This window comes from Osmerus eperlanus, chromosome 9 (assembly GCF_963692335.1).
Source record: "Osmerus eperlanus chromosome 9, fOsmEpe2.1, whole genome shotgun sequence".
Taxonomy (NCBI): domain Eukaryota; kingdom Metazoa; phylum Chordata; class Actinopteri; order Osmeriformes; family Osmeridae; genus Osmerus; species Osmerus eperlanus.
Window position 1 is genome coordinate 17,834,699 of NC_085026.1, and position 26,661 is coordinate 17,861,359.

The 26,661-nt window shown below is 49.4% G+C and overlaps 2 protein-coding genes across 3 annotated transcripts in view; one reads left to right on the forward strand and one right to left on the reverse strand.

Annotated features, from left to right (window-relative positions):
* The first annotated feature begins 82 nt into the window (after positions 1 to 82).
* LOC134026951 (zinc finger protein DPF3-like) lies at positions 83 to 18,541 on the forward strand. Of its 2 annotated transcripts, none has more exons than XM_062470026.1 (10): positions 83 to 185; positions 5,814 to 5,974; positions 6,253 to 6,360; positions 8,577 to 8,701; positions 11,241 to 11,336; positions 11,961 to 12,024; positions 13,363 to 13,497; positions 13,903 to 14,022; positions 14,464 to 15,290; positions 16,616 to 18,541. In XM_062470026.1, exons 1-9 carry the CDS (start codon positions 91 to 93, stop codon positions 14,619 to 14,621), a joined length of 1,062 nt encoding a protein of 353 aa, XP_062326010.1. In that variant the 5' UTR covers positions 83 to 90; the 3' UTR covers positions 14,622 to 15,290; positions 16,616 to 18,541. The 2 variants fall into 2 exon arrangements, with proteins under 2 accessions (XP_062326010.1, XP_062326011.1); XM_062470027.1 differs by having other exon boundaries at positions 14,467 to 15,290.
* Positions 18,542 to 20,606: 2,065 nt separating this feature from the next.
* LOC134026932 (regulator of G-protein signaling 6-like) overlaps positions 20,607 to 26,661 on the reverse strand; it is a 29,381-nt gene continuing 23,326 nt past the window's right edge. The window contains exons 7-17 of the mRNA XM_062469996.1: positions 26,058 to 26,122; positions 25,568 to 25,644; positions 24,919 to 25,000; positions 24,517 to 24,591; positions 24,211 to 24,309; positions 23,915 to 24,087; positions 23,431 to 23,556; positions 22,331 to 22,517; positions 21,412 to 21,501; positions 20,882 to 20,941; positions 20,607 to 20,796 (exon numbers count right to left, since the gene is read on the reverse strand). Of these exons, the coding sequence (XP_062325980.1) occupies positions 20,746 to 20,796; positions 20,882 to 20,941; positions 21,412 to 21,501; positions 22,331 to 22,517; positions 23,431 to 23,556; positions 23,915 to 24,087; positions 24,211 to 24,309; positions 24,517 to 24,591; positions 24,919 to 25,000; positions 25,568 to 25,644; positions 26,058 to 26,122 (1,085 nt within the window). The 3' untranslated portion in view covers positions 20,607 to 20,745. The remainder of the gene's footprint in view (positions 20,797 to 20,881; positions 20,942 to 21,411; positions 21,502 to 22,330; positions 22,518 to 23,430; positions 23,557 to 23,914; positions 24,088 to 24,210; positions 24,310 to 24,516; positions 24,592 to 24,918; positions 25,001 to 25,567; positions 25,645 to 26,057; positions 26,123 to 26,661) is intronic.

Genomic DNA, 26,661 nt, shown 5'->3' on the forward strand with positions numbered 1-26,661 from the left:
AATTATTTTGACAGTTCACTGTAAACCACGCCTTTATTCACATGTACTGCCAATGTATTGGCTAACGGTTTCAACACGAGCTCTGATTGGATGCTTTTTCGTAGGTTTCCCTCAGAACTGCAAGACGCTCATATTGCGTTACATTGTAGCAAAATGGCGACTGTCATTCAGAATCCACTAAAAGCGTAAGTAATTTGACAAATTGCTGGAATTCTATACTGTTACTTTGTTTCCAATGTTTAGTTTGTAAGTAGGCTAATCGCCCAAATTACAAAATTCAAGACTATGCAAATGACTGGTTGAACTGTCGTTGCATTTAATGGCTTTCTACTTGCATAGTCCATTCTCCAAAGTAGCCTGCTTAGTTTTTATTTGACAGTCATGACTTAACATTTTTCTCCGACATGTGTATCATGCCACTTCGACTGCATGGTGCTTTTCATTCCAAATTGACTCCAAACCATCAGACGGATTTTTATTCGGGGTTCCAAATAACTAGAATCGCCTACAAAGTCTGAACAAAAGCCTTGTACTGTAACCGGGATTATTTTAAAGCAAATTGCACGTGAAGGGGTAGATTAAGGTTAAAGGCCGATATCTGGAGAATAACATTTGACATTCCAAGAGTCATTTACAGTTAGTGTGGATAGTCGACATGTCAACTTTAGCTCCTCGAGCGCAGATGTGGTCAGGACCCGGTAAAACAAGGGAGGAGGCATTTTGAATTTGCCTTCCGAAAAAGTGACAATATTTTGAGCCCTGGTTCAAAAAAAAAAACCTTTCTGTAAAACAACGGGTTTTTCTACTTGCATCCAATCCTACAGCATTGTAGCCGGTGCGCACGAGGAAAAACAAATACCAGAGATACAGAATTTACCCTTTGTTCTAGCCTGTGTTTTCTCCTTCTGTAGGCCTGGTGTTACCTTAGACTAGAAGGCAGAACTGCTTACTGTTACATTGCTTTACAATGAACACCCTCTACGCTTGTCACTAAAGCAGGCACAACAATCCCACTGTCGCCTCGTGAACGGTGCGGTATGGTGGTGAACGAGGTGAAGTGTGAGGCAGACTGTAACTTCCTGTGCCTTTAAGTGGAGGAGTGGTGCAGATTAGCTGGGTCCAGGATCCGGGTCCCATCTGTCAGGAGATGCTCCGACAGAGAGGAAGTGTTGGGCGCACGCAGGAGACCCATCTGCTGCTCTACATAGGTACCCTGGCCCCCCTGTGGTCCTGACAGGGGCAGGGGAGTGGGCTCCAGCCTATACACACACATACCACACACACACATCCATACACCACACACACACACACTGTTGCTGTTGTTGATGGGCCTTTATATTTCTGAATGCAGGGTAGGAGTGGGGAGTCCACCTCCACGCTGCTCATTCTGCCTCGCTCGTCCTGCCTCACTCATCCTGACTCGCTGATCCTGCCTCGCTCATCCTGCCTCATTCACGGCTCTGTCCCTGTCTGAGTGACTTGCTGCCTTTTCACGATCTCATGGGATTTGGGCGTATTTTCTCTTAAAGCACCTTATCCTCCAGCAGGATCAGAGCCCTCGTAGAATCGAATGTCAAGCACCTTTCATCTCTCAGCGGTTTTAGCATTCTGATGTGGAATGTCTCCTTGCTATAAACTGCGCTTAATGGAGTGTTTCAATCTGCTATAATTAGCCACTGTCTCGGGTTTCTGACTTCGTTTCACACGTTTGTCAGATTATAATTAGGCGCACTTGGCACTAATTGGATACTGCTCATGTGGGGCCAGTCCGACCCTGTTCCTGTGCTCTCTTGAGATAATTCAGTGGTCGTTTTGAGTTTGGTGTTGAAATGGGGTTTGTCTAGGAAAACATTATTACTTTTGTGTGCGTTTGAATCTCTGTATGAGGCCTTCTACGCATTCTTCCATTCGAGAGAAGGAGAGAGAGAGGGAGAGAGAGGGGAACAATGTAAACAGCTTTTTAAATGGGAAATTCCCCTCTCCAATGTTACCCCTGTGTGGTGTTGTGGTGTGTGAGACAGGCAGGCAGTATGCGTTGGTCTGAGAGCTGCAGTGTGGAGGTGTAGGGTCTGCTTTTCCTCCTGCCCTCACCCTGGCTCTGTCATGCTGATGTCTGTAATCAGCAGCTTGTTGTCAGGATGCAGTCGCTCTCTGGGCCCTCCTCACTGTGGTGCAGCAGCACTTCCTGTGAAGAAGCCATGCACCTGCAGAGACACAAGATGGCTGCTTTACCAGAACAGAGGAAGGAGAAAAAAGCTGTTATTAAAAATAACGTGTCCTGCAAATCGTATTTCCACGTTAGACTGGTGTTACAATACTGTTTGTTGTTACTGGAGAGGATAATACAACTATTGAGTGCAAAAGGGTGCTCAACTTCTGATTTGACTGAATATACATTCCTGCCCAACTGTATGGAAACTGTTAGTTCTCAAGTATACAAAATATGTTTTAGCACTTCTAGCAGGCTTGCGACAGTTGACATAACATCCCAGACCGTTGACAGGAGAACACTGATAGTGGGGGCCCTAGCGGCTACAAGACCTGTCTTTGTCCCCTTCCCTGCCCCCCTGGCCACATCACAAACACACTCATCTGTATCTGTACAGCCAGGGCCTTCCAGATACCTCAGGCTTCGCACATGCTGTGTCTGTTTCTGGTTTGCTCTGGTTCCTCACAGCCTTGGAACAGCGCTGAGACCACTTCAATGTCTTGCCGAGGCCCCTGAGTTAGAGGGCGGAGGAGATGAGAAGTCTGAAACAAGTGTGGTAGAGACGGTTATCTCACCTTCTGGCCTGTCAGACTCCTCGCTCATCCGGAGTGTCAGGGAGAAGTGTCACCTAGGACACAGACGCAGCTGCTCTTCCCAGCGTCTGCCCAGCGTTCCACAGTAACCTCCAGTTACTGTGGAACAGAGACAGTTACTGTGGAACAGAGAGACAGTTACTGTGGAACAGAGAGACAGTTACTGTGGAACAGAGAGACAGTTACTGTGGAACAGAGAGACAGTTACTGTGGAACAGAGAGACAGTTACTGTGGAACAGAGAGACAGTTACTGTGGAACAGAGAGACAGTTACTGTGGAACAGAGAGACAGTTACTTACTGTGGAACAGAGAGACAGTTACTTACTGTGGAACAGAGAGACAGTTACTGTGGAACAGAGAGACAGTTACTGTGGAACAGAGACAGTTACTCTAGAGCAGAAAGAGTTACTCGAGGACAGAGGTGAGCTTTCAACATGACTTTTACTGGTTGTTGGTTTTCTCTTCCTTCAGTGGTTTTACTGAGAGACTCAACTCCTGCTGTCACCCTTTGACTCAAGTGGTCTCGATTCCCCTGAACACTTTCTGTGTTGTGTACAGTGAGCCCGCAACATTTGCAAGGACGTTAAGCTGCTCTCTGAGAGTGCTTCTAGCATGGTTCCAGGCCCACTTAAGCCCAGCCAGAATGAGGAAGTAAACAGGATTGGTTGTGATGTAAACGCGTGGCTATCAGTCTTGCAGTGTGTTTTGGGGTAAATTACTTTATTTACTCATATTTTAAAACTCCTTCCTGTTCATTTCCTTGAAAGAGGAGTTGGATCTCTTTGTGGTCTTGGACATTAACTTTGTTCTTCCTTTTGTCATCTTCATATTCCAACTGACAAAGTAGCTTTGGTCTGAAACATTTTTGGAAGTAACACACTCTTTCTCTCTCATCTGTGGTTGTCTGTCTTTCTCTCTGTCTCTCTCACATCTGTCTGTCTCTCACACCCGTCTGTGTCTCTCACACCTGTCTGTCTCTCACACCTTTCTCTCTCTCACACCTGTCTGTCTCTGACACCTGTCTGTCTCTCACTCTTGCTGTCTCTCCCTGCGTTGTGGGCCTGGGTCTGTGTGCTCTTCCCAGTCACACAAACACGCTGTCTCCCAGAATCCTCCAACACTGTGTCTTTGTATCACCCGCAGAGCTTTCCTCTGTGAAGGACAACATTCCAAACATGTCTGTTTATCTGCTGGAAATTGTCTAATCAAGGAGTGGAGAGGTGGGGGAGAGACAGAGAGAGAGAGACAGAGAGAGAGAGAGAGAGAGACAGAGAGAGAGAGACAGAGAGAGAGACAGAGAGAGAGAGACAGAGAGTAAAATAAGGCTGATATGAATTTTACAGCTCGCAGAATCCCTGCCTGGTTCCAGACCAGCTAGGTTTGAGTCGAGAGCCGTGAGCTGTGTCTACAACAGCTCATTAATGCTCTTTCAAAATGGCCGCCTGCTAATATTGTAATTTGGAACATGTGGAGGACATTTATTATATCAACATCTTGCTACGTTACGTAGATTTAACTACCTCTGTGTGCTGCTGTTTCCTGTGGAACCAATAGTGGCCCGAGTGGTTCGGCCCACCTAAAAACATCCAACAGAGCAGTACTGTCGTTAGGTAGGACGCTGCCATTATTTTAGGTGCTGCATTAGCCTATTCCTGCTTTGATATAGGCAAATTAAAACCTGTCTCGTTGCTTCAGGCTCTGCAGAGATTAATTAGGAAGGCTAATTACCATATTGGGTGTGTGGCAGGAATGGAGACTGTGAATGTGAAATCTCCTTCCCCCTTTCACAGTGAATATTAACAGTGATGCCCCAAGGGGCTGCCAAATTTCACTGGCACTGTAGCAGCAGCACTAACCAGCACACACCAGAACTGGCAACCCCCTGATCAACGATCGCAATCCATTCATCTAAAATACATCATGATCGTTTGTGGCCTAAATCTGTAGATCTATGTTAGTGGTACGACTCCTATTCCAACAGGCTCTCTACATTGTGATACCCTGGCTTAATCATCACCCTCATTGATTCATTCCCTAAATAGCAGCCATAGCTCACTGTGTCATGTGACCCAGCCCTGGACCCCGAGGTTGTGACAGCTTGAAAGTCTCATCTCGGCAAAGTTCAGCCTGCATCATAACAGTTACGTTCAGCCCGTCTCTCTGATTGGAGGAAGATGGGCTTATTATCAGACACTGTTTGTCCCACTGATTAACTTTGATTGCAGGCCAACCCTTATTCTAATTTCCATCCAGCCTGGCTGCTAATGGAGTGATCTTTGACCCTGCATCCCTGGTTGTTTACGAGTATTAGAAGGGTCAGAGAGTTGACATGTGTTACTGTTCTTTGAATAATATGTGAAGAGCTCGTGTTTCTTTGGGATGTTTGGCATGCTGGCTCCTACCGGAACTCCAAATATGTACTCCTAAATATTCCTTGTGTTGAACCTTGTTGAGACATTGTATGACGTCCAAGACAGGAAGAGGTCCTATCTTGTGTTAGTGGGTGTAAGGGGGGGAGAGAGATCACAAGCTCACCTGTAAGCGGCGCCACTGGTTGGTGCTCAAGGTGCCCCTGGTTGGTGCTCACGTGGCCCCTGGTTGGTGCTCAAGGTGCCCCTGGTTGGTGCTCACGTGGCCCCTGGTTGGTGCTCACGGGGCCCCTGGTTGGTGCTCACGTGGCCCCTGGTTGGTGCTCACGGGGCCCCTGGTTGGTGCTCACGGGGCCCCTGGTTGGTGCTCACGTGGCCCCTGGTTGGTGCTCACGTGGCCCCTGGTTGGTGCTCACGGGGCCCCTGGTTGGTGCTCACGGGGCCCCTGGTTGGTGCTCACGGGGCCCCTGGTTGGTGCTCACGGGGCCCCTGGTTGGTGCTCACGGGGCCCCTGGTTGGTGCTCACGGGGCCCCTGGTTGGTGCTCACGGGGCCCCTGGTTGGTGCTCACGGGGCCCCTGGTTGGTGCTCACGGGGCCCCCGACACCCCGGCTAACCTCTCGTTCTCCCGGTGGCCGGCAGGTTGGGTGACCAGTTCTACCAGGAGGCCATTGAGCAGTGCCGCAGCTACAACGCCCGGCTGTGCGCCGAGCGCAGCGTCCGGCTGCCCTTCCTGGACTCCCAGACCGGCGTGGCTCAGAACAACTGCTACATCTGGATGGAGCGCCACCATCGCAGCCCTGGTGGGTACGCCGAGCGCCCGCAACGATAAACACATCTAGAACACTCTAGATGTTCTAGATGAGAGAGGCCGACCCGGCACACAGGAAACAGGAGCAAACCCAACCAGAACAGTCCAGCACAGGCGTCACAAGGCTTTAGATCTAGGCCCTATGATTGTGCTACATGTGTTTAACGGTGTACAGTTAGTTAGGCTGTACACTGTGAGCCCCTAAGGCCTGTGCTTTGAGGTGTAAACTGCTCGTGGTGAAACTGTGTGTGTGTGTGTGTGTGTGCGCAGGAGTGGCTGCAGGGCAGATGTATACGTACCCAGCGCGCTGCTGGAGGAAGAAGAGGCGGCTTCACACCTCTATGGATCCTCGCCTGGGCCTGTGTGGTCTGCAGTTGGGTACGACACACACCACACACTTATACACACACTTATACACACACGCTCACACACACTCACACCTGTTACTGCACTGCTCTGCTACTGTTTGAACTGTCCAATGCTCTCATTTCCCACTCCATCACATTTTGAGATTACTGATGATGATCTGAGGTAATCTTACTGAAAGCTCATTATTCACTTTCGGTGTGGAAAACGAAAAAGCCCACCAGTCACATTTCATGAGGAGAAAAATAAATAAATACAACAGTTGTGTTCAGTGAACCTGTAAACTTGTTTGGTAGGAAGCAGAATGTGTAATTACATTTCCCACTGCTGGTAGCTAAAAGACAGGACTCACCACCGACTGTATTTAATAAATGTTATGAAATGGAATTTGTCTGTACCAGACTGGCACGCAGATACGCTCTGACACTGCCCTCTCCCTCACTCTGCTCCATTTATTACATTACCACACACACGCCTGGTCTTCTCTCTCTCTCTCTCTCTCTCTCTCTCTCTCTCTCTCTCTCTCTGAGAGGGAGAACTAGAGAGAGGTAGAAAGAAATCCAGTGTTTGTTTGGCTCTTACATCTACCACAGGTCTACAGTGTCCTATTGTTCTCAGAGAGCTCTCACATATCACTCTGCCTGGTACTGAGACGCCCGTCCACCAACCGTCCTCGTCAGGGGGCCTGACGCCATGCGTGTGAGCGACCAGCAGAGGCTGGAGGACCAGTGCAGAACCAGTTTGTATGACCAGTACAGGACCAGCAGCTTCTTCTGTTGCTGGGCAGAGTAGCTAAGGCAGGTCTGCAGCCAGAGAGCGCTCTGCTGGCTGATTGGCTGGAGGCGATAGAGACTGGCTGGCTGGAGATGGTAGATGAAGGTTGGAGGTGGTAGATGGTAGATGCAGCATGTAGATGTAGAGATGCAGACTGAGGCTGCATGCAGGATCAGCTCGTGCTGCAGGCTGTCGTTGGCTGCTATTTTTAGCCTCCAGCTCCCAGGGGGCAGGCTGTCTAGTCGCGGAGAGTTGAAAGTCAACGTGTACAGACACAATGGTGAGGGCTTGCATGAGAGTGTCCTCCACATAAACACACCTGGCTGCCTCCCTCCTCGCTGCCTCCCCCCTGGCTGCCTCCCTCCTCGCTGCCTCCCTCCTCGCTGCCTCCCTCCTCGCTGCCTCCCTCCTCGCTGCCTCCCTCCTCGCTGTCTCCCCCCTCGCTGCCTCCCTCCTCGCTGCCTCCCTCCTCACTGTCTCCCCCCTCGCTGTCTCCCCCCTCGCTGCCTCCCTCCTCGCTGCCTCCCCCCTCGCTGTCTCCCCCCTCGCTGCCTCCCACTCTCCTCTTATCTACACCAGCGCCCATACAGTCTTGCTTCACCAACGGCATGCTCAGTGCACATGGAAAGGGAGAAAGAGATTCAGAGAGAGAGAGAGAGAAAGAGAGCCTGTTCAGTGAGCCACACTGAGACAAGAGGCTGCGAAGGTATGATAATAACCACGAGTTGATGCTTTTGAAGAATTTTCTATTTTCAAACACCACAAGGCTACCGGTTGACTGTGAGCCTTACAATCGAGAGTGAATCTTGAGTCAACAAGATACAAGATACAAGGTACAGACTAGAATGTACTCACATACTCCCTCTCGGATGTTGGTCTCTTTCCCACCACTTGATCTACTCCTGCTCCTGTTTGTTTTGACATTATCTTTACACCAAAGGGAGTCGTCAATTAAGTGTTTACACTGGAAGGATTGTTCACTCAATCAACAGACTAACCCCCCCCTACTGATTCCCAAGAACAATCTGCAGTAGGGCTACACTCATGGTGTTCAGTCACCCGGCAGTTTAGCGTTAGCCGTGTTGCGTGAAACCAGGGACTGGTCTGGGCCTTGTTAGGGTTAGCATTCTAATGTGGTGTTAGCATTCTAATGTGCTAAGCGTTCCAGAAATTATTAATGAGTCTCTTTAATATTGCATTACAGTAAACAGTATAATGTGAATGCTGTATTCCAGACTGTAGAAAGAACTTGTAACAGTAGATGAACAACCCTTTATTTATTAGATTTTTTTACCATAAAGCAAATAGTTAAAATAGCTTTAGTCTGATTTGACTGTTATCCTGCTGCTCTAGAGTTCTACCAAAATCTCACGCCAAGGTTTTTGGAAAAGTTGGCAGCCTTGTATTAATTTACAGTTAACTTTGCGTTGATCTTGTTCTTTGTCTTGATCCAGATGGTGGTGTGATGTCGAAAGACTCCCTGCCCAATCAGAGCACCACCCTGGAGGCTCTGCTACGAGGAGAAGGTCTGGACAAGAGAAACAACTCGAAGGAGGAAGAGAGTCTCTTAGAGATCCAGGTGAGACAGTAAGATGTTGCCGCTCTCCAACGCTTCAGTCTGCAGAGAGACCTTGTCTTGACTCTGACCACGAGAGATAATGTAGCCTCAGGCAAATCGGGCCCCTGTTTGTATGTCGCTTTGGATAAAAGTGTCTGCTAAATTAATAAAATGTAAAACTAGCATTTTATATTTGCCTAGGGTCAGCTGAATGACTTTGCTGGGTCGGTTGATTGACATTCCTGTTAACAGTTAAACATTTACATTTATTCATTTAGCAGACGCTTTTATCCAAAGCGACTTCCAAGAGAGAGCTTTACAAAGTGCATAGGTCACTGATCATAACAACGAGATAGCCACAAAACATTGCGAGTAGCCAAAACATGAAGCACACATTGTGAACAACCAAAGTAAGTGCCCAAAGGGAAGAACCATAAGAGCATGTAGTTAAACAAGTTACAATTAAACAATATGAACCGCTATAAGTGCAAGTGTACCTGTGGAAAAAAAAAAAGACAAGCAACAATAATAAAAAACAATATATCACAGCGAGTACAAACAATTTTAAATCAGTTACCACTAACCACAAGAGCAACAAGTCTCTGAGCAAGAGTCATTGTGATCCTTGAGGAAACTAACATCGGGTCAAGCGAACCCTAAGTACCGTTGTACTCCCGGAACAAGTGCGTCTTGAGCCTTTTCTTGAAGGTGGAGAGACAGTCAGTGTCTCTGATGGAGGTGGGGAGTTGATTCCACCACTGGGGGGCCAAGACAGGAGAAGAGCTTGTGTTGGGACCGGGCGGTCTTGAGCGGTGGGACCACCAGGCGGTTGTCTGAAGAAGACCGTAGGTGACGGGTGGGGGTGTAAGGCTGCAGGAGAGACTTGATGTAGACGGGTGCAGTCCCGTTCACTGCTCGGAAGGTCAATACCAGGGTCTTGAATCTGATACGGGCCATGATAGGTAGCCAGTGGAGAGAGATGAGGAGCGGGGTAACATGGGAGCGTCTGGGTAGATTGTAGACCAGGCGGGCCGCTGCGTTCTGAATCCTCTGAAGAGGGCGGGTTGCACATGCTGGGAGACCAGCGAGCAGCGAGTTGCAATAGTCCAACTTGGAGAGGACAAGTGCTTGGACTAGCAGCTGGGTGGAGTGCTCAGACAGGTATCTCCTGATCTTCCGGATGTTGTAGAGGGTGAATCTACACGACCGGGAGACCGCAGCAATGTGGGCCGTATGTAATTGATTTAAATAATTTAATTAAACACAGAACAAGTACGATAACTGTATTGTAGCTTGCATCAGTGTGTGTGCTAGAGGGTTTGTACGAGATTTACTTTTATCCTGTCGTTTGTTATATGATATCTTTTCTTCTCTGGCTCTCAACATATCCTCTCAAAACGCATTTCAGTAGCCCGTTCATGCAGGACACGTGAAGTTGTAGCTACAGAGAGAGATCCTGCAAGAGGCAGCTAGTAGAGTACAGCACAAAGCTGGCGTGCTGATGCTGTCTCTGCACGGTCTGACACCACCCCATAGTTGAGCGTGTTTACTGTAAACTGGAAGTGTGGTCTGTGACGCCCATCAGTGGCTTGTAGAGACAGGCCCGAACACACGTTGCTATGGCGATACCAACACCTTGCTTTAGTTGGTGTAAACTGGTGAGCAGGGTAGTGAGAAGTATTACAAACATCAAGGTCTTTCTCTGACCTTAACCCATGTTCTAACTTGTGAAATGTGTGTTTGTTTTGGGTAGTAATTTCCTGAACTAATCATGTATCTGACTGGGATTACATAGGTTCTCAAAGATAAGTTTTTCTAACCGGAATCTTTTAATATTGTTGCTTTTACATCCTTAGTATTGTAACTCTTAACAAAATAGAGAAAGAAGAAAATGTTTTAATATATGTTTTGTATACTTACATTTATTTATTTTTCTTCGATAATATTGATTCAAACACAAAGGGGAAAACTTGTTGGTTTGTAAAACGAAGTCCATGGTTTTCTGTTGTTGGGCGCAGGCCAGAACCAGACTGATGCAAAGTCATGGCCTCCTCCTAGTATTCAGCATGCTCAAGCCATACTGATGAGATTCTTTCCCAGAGATTGAAATGTGCGTTCACAGGGCAGCAGTCCTGTCTGCCTCCCTGCATCCACACTCACAGCACCGTGGATGTGCCTCACAACACTGTGGATGTGCCTCACAACATTGTGAATGTGCCTCACAGCACCGTGAATGTGCCTCACAGCACCGTGGATGTGCCTCACAGCACCGTGGATGTGCCTCACAGCACCGTGGATGTGCCTCACAGCACCGTGGATGTGCCTCACAACATTGTGAATGTGCCTCACAACACCGTGAATGTGCCTCACAACATTGTGAATGTGCCTCACAACATTGTGAATGTGCCTCACAGCACCGTGGATGTGCCTCGGGGTCCAGAGATTCCTTCAGGGTGGAGCTCAGCTCTGTTTACCTTCCAGTCACTCCAAAATGAAACCGTAATAAATATTTCAGAGTTTTAAAATAGTTAAATCGTTGCTTATTCTCTTTGCCCCACAGAGGGTACTGGAGGCGGATGCTGCGGAAGATGCGTTCCACGACGATGATGATTACGAAGTGGACACTCCCAAAAGGAGACACAGAGGCAAAGGCAGGGTAAGTGGTCAGCGAGGATGAGCTGTACACGAGAGAACTGCTAAATGTTTGTGCAGCAGACTGGCTGTGCTAGCATCATCAATCATTCACAGACTCTCACCAGCTCTGCTTTGGACTCGCTGTCAGAGCATCTGTGGTGCCGGAGAAGCACTTTTCGGCTTTAAATCTCTCAAGGTGTGCTGGTTTATCTGAATTGTTGCTAGGTGAGACGTTTATTGTCTGAAGACATTGTTAGCAACAGCGTTGAGAACAGGAACACAGGCCTCAGCCCTAACTGCAGTGATCCGGCCTCTATCTCACCAGTTGAACGCTCTCGTTGGAATTTGCTTATCTGTGGCTGATGGCTCTCTTTGCAAGTAAAATTCGATCTGGGTCTCGTTGTGTAAAATGTAAATACCCTCTCCCCTTTCTCCATATCTCATGAACCCATCCAGCAAACGAGATCGATAGATTATTTGAAATTCAATGGCGATGCAGTTTTCTTTAGCATGATGGATGATTTAGGCCCCGCCACGGATGAAACAGCAGAAGCAGCCCGCAGGAGGTGGTCAGTCTGGTTACCATGGTGATGTGTTGTTAGGGAAGGTCAGGCTGGTCACCATGGTGACGTGTTGTCTCCCCCAGGGTCGAGGTACAGGCCGCCGGAGGACGGAGAGAGATGACCAGGACAAGCCATACGTCTGCGACAGTGAGTACATGCCTTCACAGTATCCATCAATCTCATTTCGGATCACCAGGTGTTATGATTCCTTACAGGGATTCTTTTAAAAATGTTGACGGGAGAGGAACAGTCAACTCTTGAGCATGGTTATGAAAAGTATTACAAAGAAAAAGATCCTACTCTTACAGGGATTTTTTTTCTTTTCTTGGACAAACCAGAAAATGAACTTTGAATCTAAACTTAAGACCAAATGTACACTTCCTGTCGTGAATTATGTTCACTTCCCAATCCCTCTCGGAGCAATTAGAGGTGACCGTATCTCCATGTGATTCTTAAACACAGAGAGCAGGAGATGAGATAAAGTGTTGTCTCAAACCGTCCGATCAGCTTGCAGCTTGCATGTGGAAACCCTCAGGCAGGGGTATTGAGTTTGGTCTTGTTGTTGTCGTTCTGAGTCATACTCACACCATCTCCTCTCCTTCGGTTCGCTTTGTCTTTTCTCTGTTTCAGACAGATACAAAAAAAAGCATAACTCAAAATCTTCGGCCTCAGGTATATCAACTTGTTGCCTTCTCTGCTGGTAGTTTAGGTAGACTGGAGTGGTTTGTAGAGTTAGTAGAATTCCCCTTGTGGGTTTGGTGAAAGTGACACCGGTATAGTATGCTTTTATCTCATGCATTTGAGTAGTGACTTGGTGTTGTGACTCTTAACAGCCATCTCTTCCTGATCAGAGGGATCCTGTCTCCTGCTCCTACTGGCTTAAACTGACCAACCAGCTGCTTCCTTCCTAGTGAGACAGATAATCTAGTGAGACAGATGATCCACCTCCATTAGATATATTCACAACTCCATGGTCTTCAGTTCCTCATTAAATACTTAATCTCTACCAACGATTCTGTAGACCATGTCATATTGTGTTACTGCACGGGGACATGAGCTCAGCTCTGATAAAGGATTTTTTTTTTTTTTACATTTAGTCATTTTAGCAGACGCTCTTATCCAGAGCGACTTACAGTAAGTACATGGACATTCCCCCGAGGCAAGTAGGGTGAAGTGCCTTGCCCAAGGACACAATGTCATTTTGCATGGCTGGGAATCGAACTGGCAACCTTCAGATTACTAGCCCGATTCCCTAACCACTTAGCCACCTGACTCCCCTTTGTTTATGGAGTTCTGTTGTTGATGGAGACCCCTTCAGGTCTCAGGCCTTTTGAATGAAGTCTTGAAGCCCAATGCTGTACAGCACACACGGCCCAGCGATGACATGCAGCAGGACTGTCACAGTGAGATTTATACCTGCTATGGGACAATCCACACAGTTCCTGGAGCAGGTTAAACTGAGAGTGGCCTCTGTGTGTGTTCCAGTCTGTGGGAAGCGCTACAGAAACCGCACAGGGCTGAGCTATCACTACACCCACTCCCATCTGGGGGAGAGCAGGGCGACAGAGAGAGGCCCCGGGACCAGGTCACCGTCCACACACCGACCCGACAAACACAAACGTAAGTCTGTACACATTGATGAATAATGGCTAAAACAGGACTAGTATTTATTTATTTTAGGTTTAGGAGCAAGACCAAATTGTTTTAATGTTTGAAATGGCAAATCAACTTTGAACTTAAATATGTTTGAGTTGAGCTTTTCCTGTGCATCTCAGGTCCACTGGGTCAGACATGGTCTTCCTGCTCTCATCAATTTCCTTTTGTGCAACTTTGCTCAGAGATGTAAAAAATGGTGTGCCAACAGTAGAACTCTGTGTCTTAATTGTTTGGACACTGAGAGCACTCCTCCAAAGCTCTACGTTCACCACATCTGCAGATCGTTGTAAAAAGCGACAGCAGTTGTGACGGGTCTGTCAGGGTTCAGGCAGTCTCTGGGTCATGTGACCGTGTCTCCTCTCCCCGCAGGCCTGAAGGTTCCGGGCGGGTCCAGCATCTCCAACAACAGCTGCTCAAACTGCCGGGGCTCCCACAGGAGAGCAGGACACCCGGGCCAGAGAGCCCCCTGCGAGGCCTGCCGGCTCCCTGGTGAGCATGCTCTCCTGCTGCAGCCAGAGTCACTGCCCTGCCCCTGCCTCCGCCCTCGGCTGCTGTAGCTTGGAATTACACCAGCGTCTCTGTGCTCCGGTAGAAGCTTGCTATGGCAACGCTTAGAATCCGTTTGTTGGCGGGGGCTTGAGGCATGTGCAGAGTATGTCTGGCGAGCGCTGAGGCCTTACCACAGCAACCTGGGTTTGGTCCTGTGCTGCATGTCCCCTTCCCTCTCTGTCTCTCTCCCTGCCTGTCCTGTCACAATTCACCTCAAAACTGTCCAAAAAAGCATGACAAAAAGCTAAAAATATATCGTAAAAAAAAAAAAAAAAAAGCCTGGCTTATCTTTGGCCAGTCTTGGCTGTGTTCTACACCTGCTGTTGTGGTTGCTGTTGCTGTGCTATTGTGTCGTGTCAACACTTCCTCCCTGTGTAACAGCAGGGTGCCGGGAGAAGGAGGAGAGGTCCCTGGTGGGGGCAGAGGAGCTGTTTGGCACCACCTCAGAGAGTGACACCTCCACCTTTCACGGCTTCGAGGATGACGATCTGGAGGAGCTGCCCTCAAACGGCCACGGCTTGTCCAGCAGACACAGATAGGACGCACTGTTCCCATCCAAGGACTATTTTTTAATTGGAAGAACCTCTGGCACAAGTCTGCTGCTTCTTTGTCAATGTTTTTGTTTTGTGGAAAAGAGACAGTTGGCACAAGTGGTGATGATGATTTCAGGACAGAACTGCAAGTGTTATTTTATCTACTGAACTTGTAGAATAATTTACTGTTGAATAATTTATGAACATGTTTTTTTTATTTTTTTTTTATAACTTTAAAGGAGAAGAGTAACTGACAGTGGTTCTTGAGAAGTGCTCTCCTAGGTTAACAGAAGAAATATTTCCCCCTCATTGGAGCCGAGAGGCAAGAACGAGATGAACAAAAAACACTGGAATGCTTGTAAACATTTGTGTTGCTCCATTTTGGTTATTTTGCCAGAGAATTTTCTTTTTTTTAATATAATTTATCAAAAATTCAGACTGAAATGTTAAACTTGAGATTGGAAGAGGAAGGAACATCCTTCCCTCGTGTGGTTGAAGTCACTGGACTCAGAGGTCAGGCTGTGAGAAGGAATTAAGACATTGTGCTTTGGGTTTTCTTTTCTCTGGATTAAAACAATGTGAAAATGAAGGAATGAATCAGTCGATGAAAAGAAGCAAGTGGAGGAGGAGGTGTATGAAGATTATTCTAAAAGAGGAGCGTTTGTTAGTCGCAAGGTGAGCACTTATTTACACCATATTTCAAGTTATTTTCAAAATGTACTTGCATCTGGTATGGGTGATGCATCTGGTATGAGTGTTGACTGGTATGGGTGATGCATCTGGTATGGGTGTTGACTGGTATGGGTGATGCATCTGGTATGAGTGTTGACTGGTATGGGTGTTGCCGAAGAAAATGTGTTAGTTAAGGTGGTAGGGCGGGGTTTGCAGTTGGTCACGGTTTGGAATGGAGGAGAGAAAACAGGACAACGGCGGATATCGCTATTATAAAAAATAAAATAATAAAAATAAAATAAAAAAATAATTTAAAAAAAAACATTATAAAATAAATATTTGTCAACGTAGTTAAGGCGGCAGGCGCGTTTTGCTTAACTTTAAAGTGCTGCGGGAAACCCTGGTGTTGCCTTGTATGGGTTTGCAATATTGCCTTAAATGTTGCTGTCGCCTTTGTGCCCTTGTGAGACTGGCTGAATGAATTAGTCACACAGTGGTCAGATTATTACTAAAATATCCTTGGGTTTCAGGAATCCAAAAAAAAACCTTCCTCGTTCATCCAATTGACAGGAATACCTCTAACAGAAAATACTGGTCTAAAACAAGCTCATCCAACCTCCCCCATTTAATTGAACCTTTTTCAACCTCGAGGGTTTTGAGAGAGTGGCCTGGCCAAGACGCAAACATCAGCACAGCTCGTGTGTTCATTTAAGCAGCATAAGATTTACTAGAAGAAGCGCCAACATTAGTACAACCATGCAGGGGTGTGTGTGTGTGGACGGCTGAGAGTGTGTGGACGGCCGAGTCAGTGTATGGGCTTGTGCTGGGCTGTTCCACAGATGGGAAGTAACTTTGTCACTGTACTTAACCCTTGTGCTGCCTTCGGGTCACATGACCCAAGGGTTCATAACGAACCATCGTTGTGTTTACCCAATTTTACCCAATACAAAAACAAATAAAAATAATTTTCTTTTAACCTTCGCAATGTGGGGGGTCTGAGACAGACCACCGGTTAAAAGAAAATGCTTCACTTTGTTTTTGTATGCGGTAAAGTTGTCGCAATACAACGGTGGGTCACAATGACTGATGGGTCAGAATGACCCGAAGATAACACAAGGGTTAAGTAAAACAAATTGGTATCAGTACTCCTCTGTATATTTCTGACAACTTTTTACTTTCACTCCTTATATTTTGTACATAAATATCTGTACTTTCTACTTCTTAGTTTTGTTTTGTTTTAAGCATGAGTATCTGTACTTCTACTTGAGTGAAGGCTGTGTGTACTGCTGCCATGTGGGCTGTTATGAGCTGCTGTGTCTGTGTTGCAGGAGCACAGAGCCATGGCATGAGGTCCCAGAGGGTCCTGGAGCCAAAGAACCTGCCGGACCTGCCAGCCGGCAGACTAGCCAGCCACCTGCACCCCCACACACCCCTCCTGACTAGCCAGCCACCTGCACCCCCAGACTGCTCCATGCTACTCAAACCTCCTGTTTTAAAAGTGGTTCCTCACTAAGGAATATGGATCGATGGAACATTTGAAATGACGGTGGACTTACTTTCATGTCCCCCCCTTTGCCCCGCGCTGTGACCAGGCTGCACTGGTAAAGGCCAAGGCTGGCGTGCGTGTATGTGCGCCCTGTGCTCCCCTCCTCCTGCTCCTCCATGCTCTGTTCACCGTGCCCACAGTGACCCAGTGAGACGTCATCTGCCTGCCTGCCTGCCACACCACCAAGACTCCTCCTGCCCTGACCCCTGCTACAGAGATGGTGCTGAACCCCACCACTAACACAACTAAACCTGCGTTTAGCTCTCCTCCTATGAGGCTTCTCCATGTCTGACACAGACAAACCGTTGGAAAGACCAGATTGTGAACATGATCTTAGTTGTCTTCATGCTGGTGGTTGTGATGTGTGTCTGGACAGGCCCCTCTGGTACCAGCTCAGCTGCACTACCTCTACTCAGGCCCCCTGCCCACTCTGCGCCTCCACTGCATGTCAACACCAAGCCCCGTCCCCCACTTCAAGTGATTGTACACCATTGGCCGAGAAGGATTAAAACTCCTCTGCAGTAAGTTCTGAACATCCAATCGGAGGGGAGTGGTGTGTTTGGACTGTCCTGTAGTGTCAACAGATTTCCTCCCAGCTTTACAGAAACCCTGCAATAACAACAACCTCAGACACTAGTTCCCCCCCCCCCAGCCAGTGAATGGGGAATATTACATTTCTGTTTTCTGCTTATTCATATTTCATTACCACTTAAATTTTTTTCCCCCAGTGAACTGTGACTTAGTTATTTTCAATAGAATCCGTTTAAAACCAACATTTGTAATTAGTGTCATTTTGTGTCAGACTAAATGGGGAGCGTGGACATGGTGTGTTCCCTAGTACATCTGTTAACTAACAGATGGGACACTAGTCGATGTGAAGATATCGAGCCATTTATTCTGTAACGGAGTCTAGTTCTTTTTATGAAGTGTAGAAGGTGCCTGAAGACTCAAAAGCTGGACTTTTTATTGAAGTTGCCGAGTTCTGTGTATACTGTCAAATACCTCTGCATTTTGGTTTTCGCTGCATTTTGTGTGAACAACGAGAAGCCTAGATGCAAGCTGACAATGACACATGCAGGAGGGATACTTGGTTGTTGACGTAAAAAAAAAAAATCACTCACTGTCATTCTCAACACTGAATTCCCTCAGGGATCCCTGTCATCAACAGTTGATACCCTTCTCAAGAGAACTAATTTTTTGGGGTGGGGTTGTCAACAAAATTCTTGTCTTTTCATCGGTGACCGAGTTTCCATGGTGACTTGAGCAAGGTCTGGAGTCGTGGATGCTTCTGCTCGCTCAGACGAGCACGAGACTAAGAGTTTTGTTCCATTTCCAATGTTCTCTTAAATGAACGGGTCTAGCTTGGAGCACTTCCATACGAAACAATGTTCCTCATGGTTCGTCAGTGATGTCTGCATAGTAACAAGTGTCACCAATTATGTAATAGTACATAGCCTGTATACCTCGTTGAAGAGTCGAAGACACAGCAATAGCCCCCCGGAGGTCTCGGTGCTGTCCTCGCCTCTACGTCTGAGACGGCGGGGGCGGGAACGGAGCCACGGAGAGATGAAGCTGACGCGACCGGCCGTTTCATCCTCTGCTGTAAATAGCCTACGTTGAAATGGAGAGATTGAAGTCCTTTTGTTTGTTAAACTATTTTTATTGTTCTGAAGGAAAATAAAGAATGAGAGTCTTTGCTCTGCCTGGACGACTGCTGTTTCTTTGCTTCTGGTTAGAAACTGACTCATCAAATCACCAGACCAGCTATAGGACCTCGTGCTCAACCCAAAACGAAGTATTACCGAAAAACCATGGTTCATTTGTTCGGATGTGACACATTGATCTTGTTTCTGACCAGAACAAACCCGGAACAAAAACCCAGTGAGGGACAGACGCAGTGAGGGACAGACCCAGTGAGGGACAGACGCAGTGAGGGACAGACGCAGTGTAGACAAGAGGTCCAAAGGTTTTATTTGGTGCCAATCAGAAGGTATCAGGCGCGTGGGTCTTGGAGTGCTAGTAGTCATCTGGCTGATTGATAAACTAAAAGCACTGAGTAAATGCCCTGGATATGTTACATGCATAGTAATAATGTGCCCATACTAGAATGTGCTTTTTAGATAACTGAAACCTATAGAGCCAACTGGCGTATAATGCACTGTACATTGTCTCCATGTGTTTGTGCAGTCAATACTCTTCCACACTGACACAATAAAATCTCTACCTAATAATCAAGAGCTCACCTGTTTATAATCATATAAATACCAACTGTACAATACATTGCTGTTACTAAAATAGAAAATAAATTGCTGAGCTAGCTCTCCCTGGTGTTTGACAGTTGCTCCCTTCGCCACTTGGGGGAGCTGTGGGACACACGTCCTCTTCAGCCGCCGGTCGGTCAGACAGGAGAGGAAGAGTGAAGCCGAAGTCATTAACCCCCTAACAATGGTGCTGGGCTTAGATGAGACGATGCATGGTATGGCCTGATAGACGACGTCAGTCATGCAACAAGAACACTTTAACATAATATACACAAGGCTGTGATGGAGGCTTGTAATCCCTTCCGTGGTATGGAAGGGCAGAATTTGACATCATTTAAATAATTAGTCCTGTGTTGGCCTTGGTCCACAGGGGTTGTACATGGCATTACTAGACACTAGATGGCACTGTGGCAATGTTATGACATGGTCTGTATGAGGTGACTGTCGCTGTCTGAGGCTCAGCAAGGTGACGAGAACCCCAGCGCAACCTGAAATCAGGTTGATTCAAGAAACTGTCCGGACACCGTCATCGTTCTTACAGTTTCACACGCACCCCATGTTGACTGACAGAGCACCTCGTGACGGTATATCCCACCACTGCAACCGTAGAAAATCATTACGATAAATCGTCAGCAAAACAAATCTTGATGAAGCATGCAATGATCTCTTGTCGACGCTACATTAAGCCCTTATGCTTTCAAAAGCATAAAGAGTATTCCTCCACATCAGATGGCACGTGTTATATTCCCAAAAGATTAGGATGTGTGAACATTAGTAAAGTGGATTATATTTTGTGCTTCATGAGAAAAGGGTATAATATTGACCCTAAAGATATATAAAAACAGATGTGAGGTGTGACACATACCAAAGTATTCTGTTCTTATTGCTGGCTGCCTTTGGAGAGGCAGAGACAGTTGATCATGCTGTCCGTTGGTATTTTTCTGAGCTCCTACTGAACAGTGTGTGTGTTTGTGTGTAAGTGTGTGTGTTTATGTATGTGTGCGAATGTGAGTGTGTTGAGCTGTCCCTGGTTGTTGCAGTCCTCTGTTGCTGGGCAGGTTATTCCCCAGCGAGGGAGCAGCTCTCCCAGTCAGGCAGCAGACTCCAGGTTAGAGGCTGAGGCCCTGCAGAGCAGCCCTAACCCCAGCCTCATCCCTGCCCGGTCCTAACCACAGCCTCGGCCCTGCCCGGTCCTAACCCCAGCCTCATCCCTGCCCGGTCCTAACCCCAGCCTCTGCCCTGCCCGGTCCTAACCCCAGCCTCGTGCCTGCCCGGTCCTAACCCCAGCCTCGTCCCTGCCCGGTCCTAACCCCAGCCTCGTCCCTGCCCGGTCCTAACCCCAGACTCATCCCTGCCCGGTCCTAACCCCAGCCTCGGCCCTGCCCGGTCCTAACCACAGCCTCGGCCCTGCCCGGTCCTAACCACAGCCTCATCCCTGCCCGGTCCTAACCCCAGCCTCGGCCCTGGCCCCAGCCTCTGCCCTAACCTCTTCCCCGGCTTTAACCCTAACCCTGGCCTCGGCCCTGCCCCTAACCCTCATCCTTGCCTCGTTCCTGGCCTTAACCCCAGCCCCGGCCCCAGGCTGGTCCCTGGCCTGGTCCCAGCGTGGTGGTCCCCCCTTCGGGCATGGCAGTCTGGGCCCCCCGCTGTGTCAGGACGACTGCATCAGGCCCGTCAGGCGCTTGCCCGTCAGAGACTTGCCCTGGAAGATCCCCAGACACAGTGTTACCAGACACACAGAGGCTCACATCACCTGAAGCCCCACTGGTCTCCTCTCTCTGACTCACCACGCTGCGGGTGAACTTCTCCAGGGAGGTGCGACGGCCCTGCTCGCTCTCTGGCTGTGTCTGGGTTCAGGTGGGGGTCAGGGGTCAGGGTGGATGTGATAGACAGTGAGGGAAAGGGTGAGGTTAAGTCAGAGAAGAGTGAAGCCAAGCCAAGTTAACATGTTTTATCGTACAGAGGGTGTGTGTCGTGGCTGTGTTGTAAAGGCCTGACCAGCAGGGGGCAGTAGTGTCTAAGCGAGGGGGTGCGTTACGGCAGAACAGAGGTGAATCGCCCACCAGAATGAGCTGGTGTGAAAACACATCCTGGACATGTGAGAGCTAGCATGAGTCTGTGTCAAGGAATCACCTGCAGGATGTTGGATTCCAGAACACATGGACAGTTTGTGACTAACTCGTCTCTCTCCCTGCTGAGGTGTGCTGTGCTAGAGCGGTGTGTGTGTGTGTGTGTGTGTGTGTGAGAGAGAGAGAGAGAGCGAGAGGGCAGGTGTGAGGTGGAAGTGAGGACCAGGGTGTCGAGGCGCAGGGCTCACCTTCCTCCGGCCCAGCAGCAGGTCCTGGTAGATGCTGGATCTCAGGAAGCGGGCGTAGCTGTCGCTTTTCATCAGCTTGAAGATGTGCTCCTGGAACCGAGGAGGTGGCTGTGAGTGTGTGTGTGTGCGTGTGATTGGGTGTGTGTGTGAGTGAGTTGGTGGACCTAAGGGAAGGCCAGAGAAAAAGTGACAGACCCAGAGAGAGAGGACTGATGGGGCCAAGCGTGCTAACAACTGTCTGTCTGTTGTCATTGTAACTTGTTTAACTACATGCTCTTGTGGTTCTTCCCTTTGGCACTTATATTGGTTGTTCACAATATGTGCTTCATGTTTTGGCTACCCGCAATGTTTTTGGGGCTATGTTGTTGTTATCAGTGACCTATGCACTTTGTAAAGCTCTCTCTTGGAAGTCGCTTTGGATAAAAGCGTCTGCTAAATGAATAAATGTAAATGTAACTGGGAGGAGCCTGTTCAGACAGGGCTGTGGGAGGAGCCTGGTCAGACAGGGCTATGGGAGGAGCCTGGTCAGACAGGGCTGTGGGAGGAGCCTGTTCAGACAGGGCTGTGGGAGGAGCCTGTTCAGACAGGGCTGTGGGAGGAGCCTGTCCAGACAGGGCTGTGGGAGGAGCCTGTTCAGACAGGGCTGTGGAAGGAGGCTGCATCTATTCACAGACATTAGCTGCCCCATTAGGTCCTGGCAAACACATTCTCCACCACTGCTCTCCTCTCTATTCACCTCTCTTCCTACATTCTTTATGTGTGTGTGTGCGCACGTGGGTGAGTGTGTGTGGGCTTGCGTCGGTGGGTGAAGATTGAAATGTGTTTGCAAAGAGCTGACGTGTGTGTGTAAGAACACCAGAGTGGGCACAGCGTGTGTGCTTGTATGTATGTGTGTATGTGTGCATGTATGTGTGTCCACCTGAGCATCCTCAAAGCTGTAGCGGCCAGGGTCTCTGAGGTTGTGGCTGGTGAGCTCGTAGCTCCGGGAGTCCAGGTTGATAGAGTTGGGCGCTCCCTCCTCCAGGAACTCTCTCCAGATCTCCTGCGCCCGCCCTGCCACCTCCTGCAGCGGCCTCCGCTTCAGCTCCTGCACCGCCAGCCAGAACCTAGCAGGACAGGGGACACGGGGGACACGGGGGAGGGGGACACAGGGAGCGGGGGACACAGGGGGCGGGGGACGTGGGGGGCGCGGGACACAGGGGACGTGGGGGACGGGGGACATGGGGGGGGGGGGCGGGGGACACAGGACACAGGGGGCGGGGGACACAGGGGGAGGGGGACACGGGGGGAGGGGGACACGGGGGGCGGGGGACACGGGGGGTGGGGGACACGGGGGGAGGGGGACATGGGGGGAGGGGGACACGGGGGGAGGGGGACACGGGGGGCGGGGGACACGGGGGGAGGGGGACATGGGGGGAGGGGGACACGGGGGAGGGGGACACGGGGGGAGGGGGACATGGGGGGAGGGGGACATGGGGGAGGGGGACACGGGGGGAGGGGGACACGGGGGGCGGGGGACATGGGGGGAGGGGGACATGGGGGAGGGGGACACGGGGGGAGGGGGACACGGGGGGAGGGGGACACGGGGGGAGGGGGACACGGGGGGAGGGGGAGACACTGTCACTACAGCTCAGACCCGTCTGGGCCATCCCTGCCGTCTCTCAGCTTCCCAACCAAGCCGGACTACTAGGCGGAAACACCAGTGAGATTATTCCGGTTGAAGAGCGTCGCTCAGAGGCTGGACAGATGGAGCGGGGGTAAGCACGGTGTAAACTGCGGCGAGGGAACGGCTCATGGAGGTGAAACAGGAGGGAACGGCTCATGGAGGTGAAACAGGAGGGAACGGCTCATGGAGGTGAAACAGGAGGGAACGGCTCATGGAGGTGAAACAGGAGGGAACGGCTCATGGAGGTGAAACAGGAGAGGATAGAGGATCGTGATGCTGCCCTTCCACAGAAGAAGATTGACTGTTACTGTGACCTGTAGAAAACAGAGGACGATCAGGCGAAAGGTTCTCACTTGAGGTTCTCCGAGCTGAACTCCGACTCCAGGAAGCGGAGGAACTGGCCTCTCCCGGCCGGATCCTTCAGGGCCTCGTCCAGAGAGAATCCCCACCTCTTCACTCGGCGCTGGTTGGGATCCCGGCTGCTCACATGGGGGGGAGATACAACACCCGTCACATCCCCTGAAACACAGCCGGACCTGCCTGGCTCCAGCCTCACACCCCCTTTGAACACAGCCGGACCTGCCTGGCCCCTGGCCACACCCCCTGTGGTTGTCTGTCTGGTGTTTTTATTAGTTTAACAAGTCTGGATGTAGATGGGTAGTGGCACTCCCTAGGGGGCTACAGCTCAGCACAGTTTAGCCCCAGCCACACCTCGACGCACACACAAACCCTGTGACCTCATGTCTGCAGACACCACGCCCCCACACACACACACACCTCTACATGACAACCTCCCCTGACGCCCGTGGAAGCTCCCTGACCCCTGGACGACCTCACCTGGCCTCCAGGTCCCAGAAGGCAGCATCGTCGCTGATCCAGGGGTTGGACGGCTCCGGCAACGACACGAAGGCATCGTACTCTGCAAACTGCTCCGTGTAGCTCATGAGGCTGTCTGCCACCTTGGACATCTTCATGCAGTGTCTGTCCAGCTGGGTGTTGAGGAAGGTGATCTGTGGGGGGGGGGAGAAGGGATTAGTCTCCAGTGTCCTCCCTCAGGGGGGAGAGCTTGGCGATGGACGAGCGAGGAGGACGGGAGAGGGTGACCTGGCTGGCAGGACCTGTGTCTGACTTACCTCCTTCTCCATGTCGCCTTTGGTGAGCTTCCTGGCCGGCTGGAAGGGGAAGTGGACGGGGCTGTGAGTCTGGCCCTCGTCCGTCACTCCGTACACCGACTGGACACAGAGAGACAGAGGGAGACAGGAAGGCTGAGACAGAGAAGGACTTTCATTCAAGTCAATTTTATTACAGACTCTCAGGTTCTGGACACACTGACTAAAAGACAGCAAACTGTTTAGATCAACCTTTGGCCCAAGCTAAGAAGCAAACGTCCATAAATGATGTTGATTTAATTCCAACAAATCACATTTTCAGTGTTGTACCTTTTTGACTCTCTGTGGATTCCTCTCTCGACGGCACTTGCGGATGTCCATTTCTGTGGTGTTAACACAGCCTGGCTACGGAACAGTTACAGGGTCAGAAAACTGCCCTACGTGGTTCTACAGGAACACACACAGCTACGCTGACTGAAGGATAACTCTCACTCCTAACCTCCATCCATCCAGACTGTCTTGTGTCTCCCTGTCTGCTAGCTGTTCCTGCTATTATCTAGTCAGTCTCTCTATTCTCTACACCTCTCCCTTTCAGGGCCTAAACCCCACCCCTCCTCCTCTACTCTTTCCATTCTCCTCTCCTCCTCCTCTCCCTCCTCTCCTCTCCTCTCCTCTCCCTCCCTCCCTCCCTTCCCCTCCTCCCCTCCCCTCCCCCTCCTCCTCTCAGCTCACCACAGGTCGATGGACGTCCCAGAACGCCCTCTCCTGACTGTCCAGAATCTTCCGTTCTGCTTTATCCTTCTTCCTGTCAATCCTGCGGAGGCCAGACAGGGTCAGGTGAGCTCTCTGTCCTCCAAGCTCTGTCCTGACCAGCTCCAATCGCAGACTGAAAGCTCAAAGTGTGGGTCACAACCTGTCTGTTCGCCTCACCAAGCAGTCCCTGGTCTTGCAGTGGGGTGAGACCACGGCCTTATGTAACTGACATTTACCCATCAGCGTTTGGTTGGCCTGGTTCACTCTCCAGATGTAGCTGAACTTAATGTACTCTGTGTTAATACAGTGCTGTGTGTGCTACTGTGGTCAATAGAAAAGAATAGTTGGATATTTCCTCCTGTTAGTATACAAGCTTTGCACCGTGTTTACACATGCCGACCACCAGGGGGTGATCAAGTAAAATGAAAGAAACAGGAAGAGAAAAGACAGGTCACCCCTGGGAATACCTCTTCCTGTTACAATACAGGGAGAGACCTGTACTTCCTGTTACAGTACAGGGAGAGAGACCTGTACTTCCAGTTACAGTACAGGGAAAGAGACCTGTACTTCCTGTTCCACGAGGGGTCTGCCTCTGAGGGTTGACGCGGTTAAGTGATTTTGCACTCACTTGACTTGTGCTTCTGCTTGCAGGAAGATGAACTCCCACTTCCTGGCAAAGGCTCTCTGAAGTCTGGCCAGGTTCTCCTGAAGAGCCAGAACAAGACCAAGCGAGGGGCAGTAAACAATCAGAGACGGTTTGGATCGTTAGTGGAAAAACTCCACCGCACATTTCAATCTACTGAATGTGAGAGAGACAGAAATAGATAAATATCCTGAATGCTGTAGGCTTGCAACTTGTCCCTACTAATGGCATCAGCTATGCACATGCATAATATCTTTCACATTCATGACCTACTTCTGACGAGAGAGAAAACATTCACACAACTACCAGACCTTTTGTGTGTCTGAAAATGTAACGCCTAGAGGTTAGTGGTGTGGACCTGCGTGTGGGAAGGCAGTGTTGCTGGGGGCGTTGTACAGTGCAGCGCTGCCTTGGTACCCTGCACTGGGGTGCACTATCGTAGCTGACTCATAAACACACGAACGCAGGAACTCACAGCCTCGTAGTCTGCTAGCTCCAGTCTGGCTTTATTCTGCATGGTGCGTTTACACAAGTATATAGCTGCAGAGCAGGGAGAGAGAGAGGAGAGAGAGGAGAGAGAGGGAGAGAGAGACAGAGAGAGAGAGGGAGAGAGAGACAGAGAGAGAGAGAGGGAGAGAGAGAGAGAAACGAGAGTTAAATCAAGTCAGTTATTTGACATTTTTAGATTTCCGTTCGATTTTGTGTAGCAACCAAATGTCACAACGGCTTTAACCATCCTGTCACATCTGGGGCTGAGAGCGAGGAACACAAAGACAACCACCTACTAGACTTGGCTCTGAGCTGATTAACCCGTTCAGCAGGACACAGTGGCGCTGAGGGATATTTAATTAGACAGTTGGCATCTTTTGTCATTTATAGAAGTGGACCTGGGTAAATACCATGCAAACATGAATGCCCCGAGGTGTGTGTGTGCAGTAGTGTGTCAGGGATGGTCTGTAGGCTGTTTGCTAACTGGCTCATCTGGGCTTGTTGCTGGGCTTGTTGCTTGTTGCTGATTGTTCAAGGAGACCAATCAGCATTTTAAATGGTCTGTCATGACCCAGTCTGATGGGGTGTCT